This window comes from Canis lupus, chromosome 1 (assembly GCF_003254725.2).
Source record: "Canis lupus dingo isolate Sandy chromosome 1, ASM325472v2, whole genome shotgun sequence".
Classification (NCBI taxonomy): domain Eukaryota; kingdom Metazoa; phylum Chordata; class Mammalia; order Carnivora; family Canidae; genus Canis; species Canis lupus.
This window is the reverse complement of record NC_064243.1, coordinates 94,873,271-94,884,458: the sequence shown is the minus strand read 5'-3', so window position 1 is coordinate 94,884,458 and position 11,188 is coordinate 94,873,271. Positions and strand designations below refer to the sequence as shown.

At 45.8% G+C, this 11,188-nt stretch overlaps 1 protein-coding gene across 2 annotated transcripts in view; it reads left to right on the top strand.

Annotated features, from left to right (window-relative positions):
* Positions 1–270: 270 nt before the first annotated feature.
* Positions 271–11,188, top strand: part of LOC112644832 (contactin-associated protein-like 3) — a 197,621-nt gene continuing 186,703 nt past the window's right edge. For both annotated transcript variants that reach the window (XM_035709076.2, XM_049092996.1), the window contains exon 1: positions 271–480. In XM_035709076.2, the coding sequence (XP_035564969.2) occupies positions 396–480 (85 nt within the window). In that variant the 5' untranslated portion in view covers positions 271–395. The remainder of the gene's footprint in view (positions 481–11,188) is intronic.

Below are 11,188 nucleotides of genomic sequence, written 5' to 3'. Positions count from 1 at the left end.
GCTCGCGTCCCGGGCCCGCAGCAGGTGGAGCCGCGCGCGGTCGGGAGCCGGGACCCGCGGAGGCGCGGCGACCCCCGGGCACCCCCGCCCCCAGCTCCCCGCGCCGCGCAGGGGGCCGGCCGGCCGCGGTCCGAGCGCACTTCCGCCCGCCGCCGCCAGGGGCGCCCGGGGCCGCGCGAGCCCGCAGCGCGGGCGCGGGCGCGGGCGCGGGCGCGGGCGCGGGCGCGGGGCGGGCGGGGGCGGGGTGGGTGTGGCTGCAGGTGCGGCTCCCGCCCGCCGGCCGCGCGGGGCCGCAGAGCGCCGCGGAGGCAGCGCGACCCGGGCCGGGAGGGAGCGGGAGGCCAGGCCCGCGCGGAGCCGCTGCCCGACGCCTCGGGTCCTGGGGCGGGGGGACCATGGACCCAGCCGCGGGCGCCTTCCTCGGGATGCTCTTCCTTTTGTCTGCTCGGCCCTGGAGCCCCGTAGTGGCCGGGAATCCTTGTGAGTACGGCGCATCTCGTGCAACTTGCATTGGCAACTTAGGAATTCGTGTTTTGATCGGTAGCGAAGATGTGCAGGTGGGATCGCTGGCGGGGGCTTTTTGTCGGTTTGTTTGTTTTGTTTTGTTTTGTTGCTTTGAGAGGGAGACGTTTAAAAAGCATCTCCAAGTACCAGCGCCAAGCTGGGGTGGTGTGATCGATGCTCTTTCCTCCTGCCAAGTCCGAAATTCAGCAAGACCTGTATTCGACTTTTTTGTCTGGGAGCTGAATCTTCGTTGAGAAAGCTCAAGTTCTAGTAAAAGCTGAAACCCGGCGGGAGCATCCCGAGACGCGGAGAGTCCGGCGAGAGAAGAGCCTCCGATCGGGGCAGGCCAGCAGGCCGGCGTGGGCATTTATCTCCTTGCGGTGCGGATGCGTGCTGTAGGGAGCGTGTCAGTGGGAAGCGGCGGGTCCTGCAGTAGCGCACGCGTTTGCAGCCGGCGCTCTGCGCCATCCGGGGCCGGGGTCCGGGCGCGCCCGGGGGTGGGTGGGGTGGGGTGGGGGGAGCTCCGCTGCGCAGCCCCCTGCCCTGGACGGAGCCCGCGACTCGGTGCCCGCACCTCGGGGGAAGCCGGAGGGAGGACAGCCTGCCTTCCCGGCTCTTGACGACTGTCCCTGCCCGCATGTTGTGGTGCGTGCGCTCCTGGTGCTGTAGGTTCACCGAGGCCCCGTGCATTAGGCTCCGGTCCTGGGCTAGTAGCGGCGCGTCTGCCCTAGGGAAGCTGCGGGCCGCAGGGACTCAGCCCACCTCGAGGTATTTGACTCTGAAAAATCCGAAAAAGTTCTAAGAGTGCTGTTCGGACTGAAGTCTCCATCCTGGGGCTTTTCTTTCCTTGAGGGCTTTTTAAAAAAAGTCCCTCCTGTCCTCCTTCCCTGCCCCATCTCCTTCAAGAAAAGGAATTAAAGCGCGCGCGCGCACACACACACACACACACACACACACACACACACACACAGAGAGAGAAAGCAGGTGTAGGGCTTAGGACAAGCTAGTGTGCGTTTCCAGAAAGTAGGTAGCAGGCTTGCTCAGAAACTAACCCTGCTGCTGGGGATCCAGATTTAGCTCTTGGGGTCCCCACTCTGCCCTCCCTGGGAAGTTTGCTAAAGTGTAAAATTGTTACACCTAAAGTCACTCTCCTACTCATTCATCCATGGATGCCGCAGGACTGTGATGATTTTTGTGGTGTCATCATCTACTATCAGCTCATTTAATGCCATATTGGCATGAGTCACTCCTAAAAAAATGAGCCTTAATCTCCTTGGAGCAAATACTGCCCTGTGTTTCAGACGCATTTTTAATTTAGCTTGGTGTTGCAACTGCTCTGAATTCATTAAAACAGGGGGCATTTACATAAAATCAAACCCTTAGATCCTGCCATAGAGCCCTTGTCCTTTTGCTAAGAAATTAAAAACAACCACCACTAGATGATTTGCTGACATTAATAAATTGTAGAATGATTCAACGGGCTACTCTGAGGTACCATGAAAAAGTCACTGGAGGTCACTCGTACTTAAAGGAAACGTGGCTTCAAAAATCCTTCCCATGGGAGAAAGCAGAGTGCCGTGCTGCCTTTCTCATCTCCTTAGTTGTGATTACAGCATGTTGGCAACATCAGTCGTTTTGGTATTTATTTTCAGTTAGTATTTTACTGTCTGAAATGCACGGGGGGTGGGGAGGGTATCAGGTTCTTTCACACTGAGCATCCTTCTCAGGAGTCACATGCTCCGGGGTGCTGGGCGGCTGAATATCCGCGCAGATGCCCCTGTGGGAACCGGCTGTGTCTCCACGCTCAGTCCCTCTGGGGCTCTGGCTGATTCCCCAGATACTGTTGCTAGTTTTTGCTTTTCAGCCTCTATTTATTTGGGTGTATTTAGTCCTCTTATGAAAAAGTTCGATAAATTAAAAACCAATTTGCCTTGCTAAGGACGTTTTAGATACTAACGTTAAAGTCCTTGACCAGATCACCAGAAAGATGACACTCTTCAAGTGTCGATCGAGTACATATTTAAATGACATGGCAGATTTAAAGATTCATGAAGACCACACAAAATTGCCTTTGATAATTTTTCGGTAATTGCATCTGGCCGCCTCATTTGTAGCAGAAGCAGTAAATGGTGAAGGAGTCTCATGTCTACACGAGCTAGTTGGACCTGCTCAGTTTTTCTTTAACTCCTGCATATTTGGGAAGTGTGAGTTTTGTGTGCATACAAGCAAAGTACACCAACGTGTATTTACAATCTGTTATTACTAAGTCAAGGTGGGCAGGGTGTTTCTTGCTCTGCCCCATCATTTGAGAAATTCTAGAAGAGTTGGCCAGGAGTGTGGGATTTAAGCTACAAGCAAGAAATCACGAACATCAATATTGCTCAAGTGTTTTGTTGGCTGTTCTCCCCCAGACACCCCCCGCTTAGAGTTTTCAAAACTCAAATAATCCTTTCAGACAGAACTTTAAAATGAACAAAAATGAAATATTCTTGAAGACTAATAAGAAATTAATAAGAATTGTATATGAGTTAAAAAAAAGACAAAGATCTTCTCCCCAAATGGACCCAAAGACATAGTCACCTCTTTACAAGCAGGTTCTCAGTAGTAAATGGGTCAGCCAGGGGTCAGCCCAGGGGAGCGGGTGAGTTCCAGCCAAAGAAGTCCTGTCAAGGAATGTGACTTGCCTGAAAGATTTGACATCTCAGAGATTACACATGTGTGGTATGAATCTTTTTAATCCGTGGGAAATTTTATAACAGGAAGATGATACACAGGAGGGAAAATGTGTCTAAATGGCCATGACCACAGGCTTGTTTTGTTGCTCTGTATTCTCTGTCTTTTTGAAGATAAAACAAGTTGCATTATCTAATATACAGCTTAGTATCTGATAAATATATATATATATATATATTTTTTTTTTCCCTTAAAAAAATGTGAACATTCACCTGGTCTGCCTTCTAGAACTCTCTGTCCTGAGTAAGATGAGAGTGTTCTAATATGGATCTGTCCTCTTAAATAACTTAAGAAAGAAGTTGGAATATAGATTCCAAGTGAGAGCCCTGCTTTCTGGAAGTTGTTATGTAGGCTGTCGTTGGCTCCTTTACTTCCTAGCAAGAGCCACAAATGGAAGAAGGTGATAGCGCTTTGCTTTTAGAATTATTCTTGTGAATCCACGATTCCTTTGTGAATTCCAAGACCCTTTGGGAGGAAAAAGGGATGTAATCTAAGTATGAAAATGTCAACATTTTGATTGTGTATTTAGCGTCATAAACCTGTTTTCTGGATTGTGCATCGCTCTGAGGAGTTATGGGTACCCCCTCCCCACTTGGGAACAACACAACTGAAAGTTAATTCACAGCTGAATTATTTTCCCCATCCATGTAAGTAAAGTATAAGCTAGAAGTGAGAGCTGCTGCCCTCCTCCCATCTCTGCTGAAAAAGGACAGAAGCCTATGTTAGAAATTTCAGTCATTGATGGTGATTGTTTGATATAAAGGATGACATTTTTGCAGATCCAGGGATTTAGTTTAGTGAGTATGACTGACTTGTTCTCACTTTGTTAAGTCTCAATACTTGTAATTTTCTCTAGATGTTTCCTTATGATTCCTTCCCCTATCAAAAGTGCCCTTCTTGTTGCAAGAAAGAAAGAGATATTTCTGGCCCACTACAGGTGGGGCATACACTTTGAATTGCTGTTCTAGGAGTGATAATCTGAATTTGTTTTTATGTATTGACACCTGTTCTCTTCCCCCCTTAAATCCTACATCCATAAGAGAGATGTCTGACCATGACTTGGGGGTGTCGTTCAAGCCCATGTGCTGGCCATCATGGGAAACCAACCTATGGTCTTCATGTACTATGTAGTGCTTGACCTAGGCAATAAACACGCTTACACTTCAATTTGAAAATTTGTACCAGAGTTGAACCCTCCCTTCATTGGAGCCTTGGCTTCTTTATGTGCTAAAGCCTTATTGCAACTTCTTTGATGAAAGTGCATTAATATAATTCTGTAATAGAAATTATCATGCAGTATTATCCTTTTAAAATGTAAGTAACATACATTGTTTGATATAGTAGTGAGACACTTGTAGTGTATGAATTATCCTAACCTGGTGACATGATTAGCCTTAATAATTTGGAATAAAAAATATGCATGCATGCAGAACTTAGTAACTGGTTATAGTGCTATAATTGCTAAGAAGGATAAAATCACAAGAATTTGTTTATTTTTTTAGAGAGGCACACGTGTGGGAGGGGCAGGGGGTGATGCAGAGAATCTTAAGCAGGCTCCCTGCTTAACACAAAGCCCCGTGTGGGGCTTGATTCCATCACCCTGAGATCATGTGTGGCCTCAGCCAAAATCAAGAGTTGGACGCTTACCCAACTGAGCCACCCAGGCCGCCCATGAGCATTTATTTAAGTAAATGTGTTTGTCATATGTCTCTTCTCGAGGGTTTTGTTTTTTAGGAGTCTTGTTCTTTCAGTAGATATGGATTCTTGTAGTTATTTGCTAAGTGTCATCAAAATTCTTTATTGCTATTGAGTACTGAACGTACTCAATCTCCAGTCATGTCATGAGTGCTAAGAGGCTCCATATAGTCTGTAAAGGAATTTTGCCTTGATGAATATGGACTAACATCCTTCCAGGGTTTTAACTGGTTCAGGCTTTTCTTTGCCTCCATAACCGCTTTGTGTTTATCTAAAGTGAGTCCAGTCTTCTGAGTTAATCATCCTGGAGTATGAAGGGAGCCTGTCAGAGGGTATGCCTGTGAGCAGGTGGATGGGGAGTCCATTATTGATGTAGTAAAACATGTTAGGGAAAATGAGTGCAGGATATATGGGTACACGTTTTAGCAAGCACTGGAGCTCAGACTTTTTGGAAAGAACCTTCAACAAACCAGTAAACAAACCGTTATTTATAGTATTTGAATGCACCTCCCAGAAATACAGAGGTGGTGAGGAAACTTTTGGAAACAGGGAAAAAACAAAAACACATTCCCTCCAAAAAACTTATAAAGTCCATGGTGACTCTCAACACAAAGTGACAGGCGAGAACAAATTCTGTTCAAGCATACGATTTTGGGAGACTGTTTAAGCAAAAGCAAACAAAATGAGCCAAGGATATGTCATTAGTGACCCTCCCAGGCCTGGAAGGGGGTATTTTGGGGTGGGGACTGGAGGTCATGAAAATCTGCTTTGAGTTGATTTGGGAAAAAAAAAAAACACTCAAATCATGCAAAAGTACTTCATAAAGGACATAATCACTAACAGAAACATCTCAATTAACTGAGCAAATTTTAAGTTGAATCTTCTCCCTTAAGTCAAAATTAGACTTTGAATATAATAGTATAAAGTAGCTCAGACAATTTGGAAATGATAGATCCAAGAGTCTCTCCCCACTTACTTTTTAGAGGCTTGAAAGGCTTGGCTTCCACATACAAAATTCTTCAGAGTGACCTCTGCAAGGTGCCCACTCTACCTGCCACCTGTGGCCCACCGTGTGTGCCGATTGCTTTAGGCATTGGGTGCTTTGTGCTGAATAACCTATAAAAACTGAACTATTTATGTCAGCATATTTCTGAAAGGCATTAGACCAAAGGTAATATGTTCCTTCAAAATAGATATGCTTGTTATTCCTTGTTTGAGCTCTATGGCGTGGGATTACATGCTTTAGAATTGTCTTTTATCCGGTGTTAAGAAAAATTACACACAACTTGTAAATATTGCAAAAAGGAGTATGACAGTGTGACCTATTACCATTACACAAAGCATTGTTCAAGAGGCCCACATGATTGTTTAATTATTCAGAATAACGCCCCCATGGCTGACTTGGTCATTTACTGTTGATCACGGCTTAGACACTAAGATGTTACAGGTTGAATTGATGTTTTTTTTTTCCAGGTACAAATGGTAACAACGGAGCTTTTATTGCCTGATAGCACAGTCGTAGGAGAAAAACTGGTGTAATGTGTCTCTTCTGGGCAGTACCCTGGATAAGATACTCACGGTGGGTGTGTTAGTTATAGCTAACTCAGGGAGAGGAACATGGAAAAGTTTGCTACTTGAACTGGAAAGTGGAATTTTTCTTGGATGTGCCCTTCAGGGAATATGATAACCAGTGTGTCAGATACTGAAATTTATGTCAGCCCGAGTTTTATTGAGATGTGGCCTTTAGGGACCCTATCACTTGTGGTTCCATCAGCTAATTTAGTGATTGTCGCTCATGGAGAAGGGATTTCTGTGCCACATGTTCATTGGGCCACTGGAGATGGGGCTGGCGCATCTTGTTTGCAACCTGTGGTGGGTCGGTAACCTCGGGCAGCCCCTGGACGCTGTGGCTGAGACCTTGTGCCGCATCTGCTCCTGTCAGTGGCATCCCATTGCTTGGGGTGTTCAAGGCCCAGCAGAAGATTTCTCTGGAGCTTGTGAGCCAGCGGGGCAATTACAAGCTTGGATGACAGCAGGAGTGCCTGGCTGCCTCGAGACATTAAATTAGGCACTGCCGGCAGGACTCACGGTTCTAATTAGTTTTTTATTTTAACATCTATGCATCCCCAGGCAACCAGAGAGCTTGATAAAGTTGAGCTAAGTGTGCTGTTTCTGGGAGTGGTGAATTGACAGCAGGGGTGGCACAGTGACCTCTGTGTGCTGGGACGTGTGCTTGCGTGTCCTCAGGATGTGGATGGGGAGAGAGCTCATGGGGTTAGGAGCACCGTCAGTCATTACAAACCCAGGCTCACGGTGGCTGAGGTGGCAATCCAGTTATGTGGAATCGAGTCATTTGTCATCAACTATTGTACAAAATGGATATGCTCCAGTTTGGATTTCTGAGCATATGAGCAGTCAGGAAATCTGATATCCATCCTGTCCCAGTTGACACCGTTGCCTTCTCAAGCCTGAGGTGCTGTGTTCCCTGTCCTGGTATACAGCTGATCTGAACCCGCAGCCCCTACCCTATCCTGGTCCCTGGGAATAGTGTCCTAAAGATGGCAGGTAGAGTTTTCATCTAAAGGCCAGCAGATACAGGAGAAAGACCCCAATTAGCTTTAAAAAATAATGCAATAATTTGATTCAGCTCAAAGAAAGTCACTTTAATCACAACTTCTATTAAGGAAGAAAATATTTAAAGAACCAGGATCTATTTTAAGGTCTCAGATTTGGCAGATTTAAGGAAAATAATACATGTCAAAAAAAAAAAAAAGAAAATAATACATGTCTATAGACATCTGTTCAAATGGTTGGAGATTATCAAGATTATGGATTTAGCTTTACATGTGTTGTGTTTTTGATGTCTAAAACTTGCAAATAGGAGCCTGGCGACAGTAACAGTATTACAACATGAAAAGAAAAATGAGTAGCTGTGTACTGTCACCAAGCGAGCCTGCTGCTGTGTGTCTGTGATTCTGGGGCTTCTTTGCAACGTTGCGTTGATTCGTGGAAGTTCTGATAAGAAACCCCGTGAGCTTTGACATTCCAAAGCATATCCTTTTGTATGATGTAGGACGTGCAGGCATTGGTAAGAGTTTAAAAAACTGGAGGACTCAAGGAGGGTGAGTCACAGAGTTTAAGGTGTATTTTAGAGAGTTTAAGGGAGCAAACACCAAATTACTCTGTGCTTTCTTTTCTTTTTAAAAAATATTTATTTATTTGACAGAGAGAGAAAGAGCCAGAGGGCATGCGAGGGGAGGGACAGAGCGAATCTGAAGCAGACCCCACGCTCAGCATGGAACGTGACACGAGGCTTGATCCTACAACCTTGAGATAAATGACCTGAGTCGAAACCAAGAGTCCATTGCTCAACTGATTGAGCCACCCAGCTGCCCCTATTCTAGGCTTTCTTAAAGTATAAGGATAATTTCTGAAAAAAGTTTTTGCAGATGTGGAACATAGAGTTGGCAGATATCAGAGTAAATTCCTTGTTAGGGAAAGTCAAAGGATCTATTCTGAATTATAGCGCAAGGCGAAGAAAACAGTGTTGGTTTTCTAGATCATAATAATAAAATTGCGATAGTAAGAATTTACAATTCTTTGTCATGATGAACTCCTGCTCTACTTTAGCGAGCCTGAAAACCTGATCTTTGGGAAATTTACATCACTACCGATGTTTGATTTTTACACGTTCTAAGTTCTGTAAGTGGTGGGATTCACTTGCTGGAGGACAGGTTGCATATATACCTAGAAGAAAAAAGGGCCTTTCCCTTGTGAGTATTGTTGCAAGGTGAGGCAAGAGGGAGTGGGAGGCTAGAGTGCGCTTTAACATGAAAAAGACACCTAGGTCATTGATTGTGGCCCTGTTCTCCAGGGATGAGGCTGGACATTCCCCTGCATCCATCGTACCCTCATTCCCAGAGCCTCTATGAGCATCTTCCTCTTCCATCGTCTAGAAATGACTGACTGGGTTGACTTGCATGGATTGGGTTGGCCAGAAAGTTATCCCTCCTCCTTCACTGCTGCTGGTGGGCTCAGGACTGAGTGGGAGGGTGGCAGTGAGAAAGAGACAGTAGCACTGCCCACAGGAACGCTTCTCGGAACTCAGTGGTTGCTTGATTTTGTATGTAGACTAATAAGAAATGGCAATGTAAGGATTAGGCTACTGGCAAGCCCCTTCCAGCTCCAAGTGACAGAAAACCCAATCGAATGGACTTCCACCAAAAAGGGAATTGTCAGCGCACATATCATTTCATTTCAGGCAAGGATGGAGATGCTGTGCCGTGAGGGTTGGCCTCTCTTCCTCCTTCAGCTCTGGCTTCCCGTGTTGACCTGATGCTCTGGCAGTGTCCTGTCTGGCAGCCCCATGACTGAGGTCAAGCTGCCCAGCAATACTGCTGGAGAGGATGCTTTCCCCTCCCTGGACTTTGGCCCTTATCACTTTGAAGCAGGGAGCTCTGACTTATTTGCTCATTCCCTTATTCCAAGCTCCAAGAAAGCAGGGACTCCTTGAGGGGACAGGGGTGGTTCTGAGAGATAGTGGGCTGTTGACTAAGTAAAGAGGTGAATGATTCTCATTCCCCACACATCCAGCCAGATCTGCACATCTGACTTGCCTTGTCTCTGCTGTGTTGTGTGACTCTTCTTACCCAGGGTCTGTGACAGGAGGGGGTGGCCCTCTGGCTGACCAGGGGTGGAGCCAGCAAGTGACTGGACTTGGTCCTTGACCAGGTGCCTTGGCTGCATCATCTTGACAAGAAAGTGAAATGCGCCATCCACTTAGGTAATTAGTTTAACATCTATTATGAAAGCACTGGCTTTCATTCTCTTATCTGCTTCATGTAACAGATGGTTGGTTACGTGTATCCCTCCTTCATTAGATTTTAAAGTTCCTGAAAACAGAATCACATTTATTTGTCCCTACAGCTCTGCTGTTGGCACTCAGTGAGTATTTACCAAGAAAAGAAGAAATTAATATATGGAAAACATGCTATTTTGAAAGTATATGGAAGACATGGGGAATCCTCATGTGTGTTTTATGATCATTGTGCAGGTAGCCTAATAAAAAATTAATTTTTATGTGAGTATCCCTGAGCTCACCGTTTGTCCATGAAAAGATCCACTGGCTGATTTTGATTGTTTCCTTTTCTTTTCGTAGCAAAATGCATGACATAATTTCTGGCCTGAGGCTTTGATAGGAAGCATGGAGTATGTTGCAAAAGCTGCTGGGAGCCCCTGAGGGTGCGCTGAAAAGGCCAGGTGTCAGAGGCATGATCCAGGACCAATGAGCAGAGAAGAGAAGGCCTCTAGGCAGGGGCCATTACCACAGGATGTCTGTGTCTAGGGAGATCTTTGATCAAGTCTGAGCCAGGCTCCATATTCAGGGTCTGAATTAGAGGTGCCTGGGAGCATTGTGTAACTGGAGTTCTCCAGAATCCTGGTTCATCAACTAGAGGCTTGAAGCAGCGTGATCCAAGTGGGGAAGGCTGGCTACACAACAAGGCAGAGGTCAGGCAGGCAGACAGATGGCCATTGCACCTCAGTGTGGATGTCTAGGCCTGGACAGCCAGGAGGCTGAACTCATTTGAGTCACAGCTGTCTCTGGTGTGGCGGCCGTGGACTCTGTTTTGTAACTTGTTACGCCAAGAGGAAGCTCCCATTGTGGTCTTAGACCTTGACACCCTTGGTCTGGGCTGGGGGATTTCTGAGAACAAAACCAGTTGTTGTTACTGAAAATTTTTATGACGGGCTGGTTCAAGGGCATGATGAGATCTAAAGAATATCTCTGTTTTCTTTCTTTCTTTCTTTCTTTCTTTCTTTCTTTCTTTCTTTCTTTCTTTCTTTCTTCTTTCTTTTCTTTCTTTTCTTTCTTTCTTTCTTTCTTTCTTTCTTTCTTTCTTTCTTTCTTCTTTCTATCTCTGTTTTCAAATGAAAATGGTTTCTAATTTTATTTTCAGAATTATATAGTGGGGCACTGTGGATGAGGACGATTCCAGCAGCATTCTTTCAAATAAGTAGCATAAAACTACAAAATTCAACAAATGTGGTGAAGTCATGGAACACACTTCCAGATAGGTGAGAGGGGGAGGTTAATTGCAGTATAGTTGGCATACAATGTGATGTTAGTTTCAGGTGTGCAAAGCAGTGATTGGACAACTCTCCACTTTATGCTATGCTTACTAGACGCATGGCTACCATCTGTCACCATACAACCCAGTTACAATACCAATGGCCATTCCCTAGGCTGTGCCTTGCA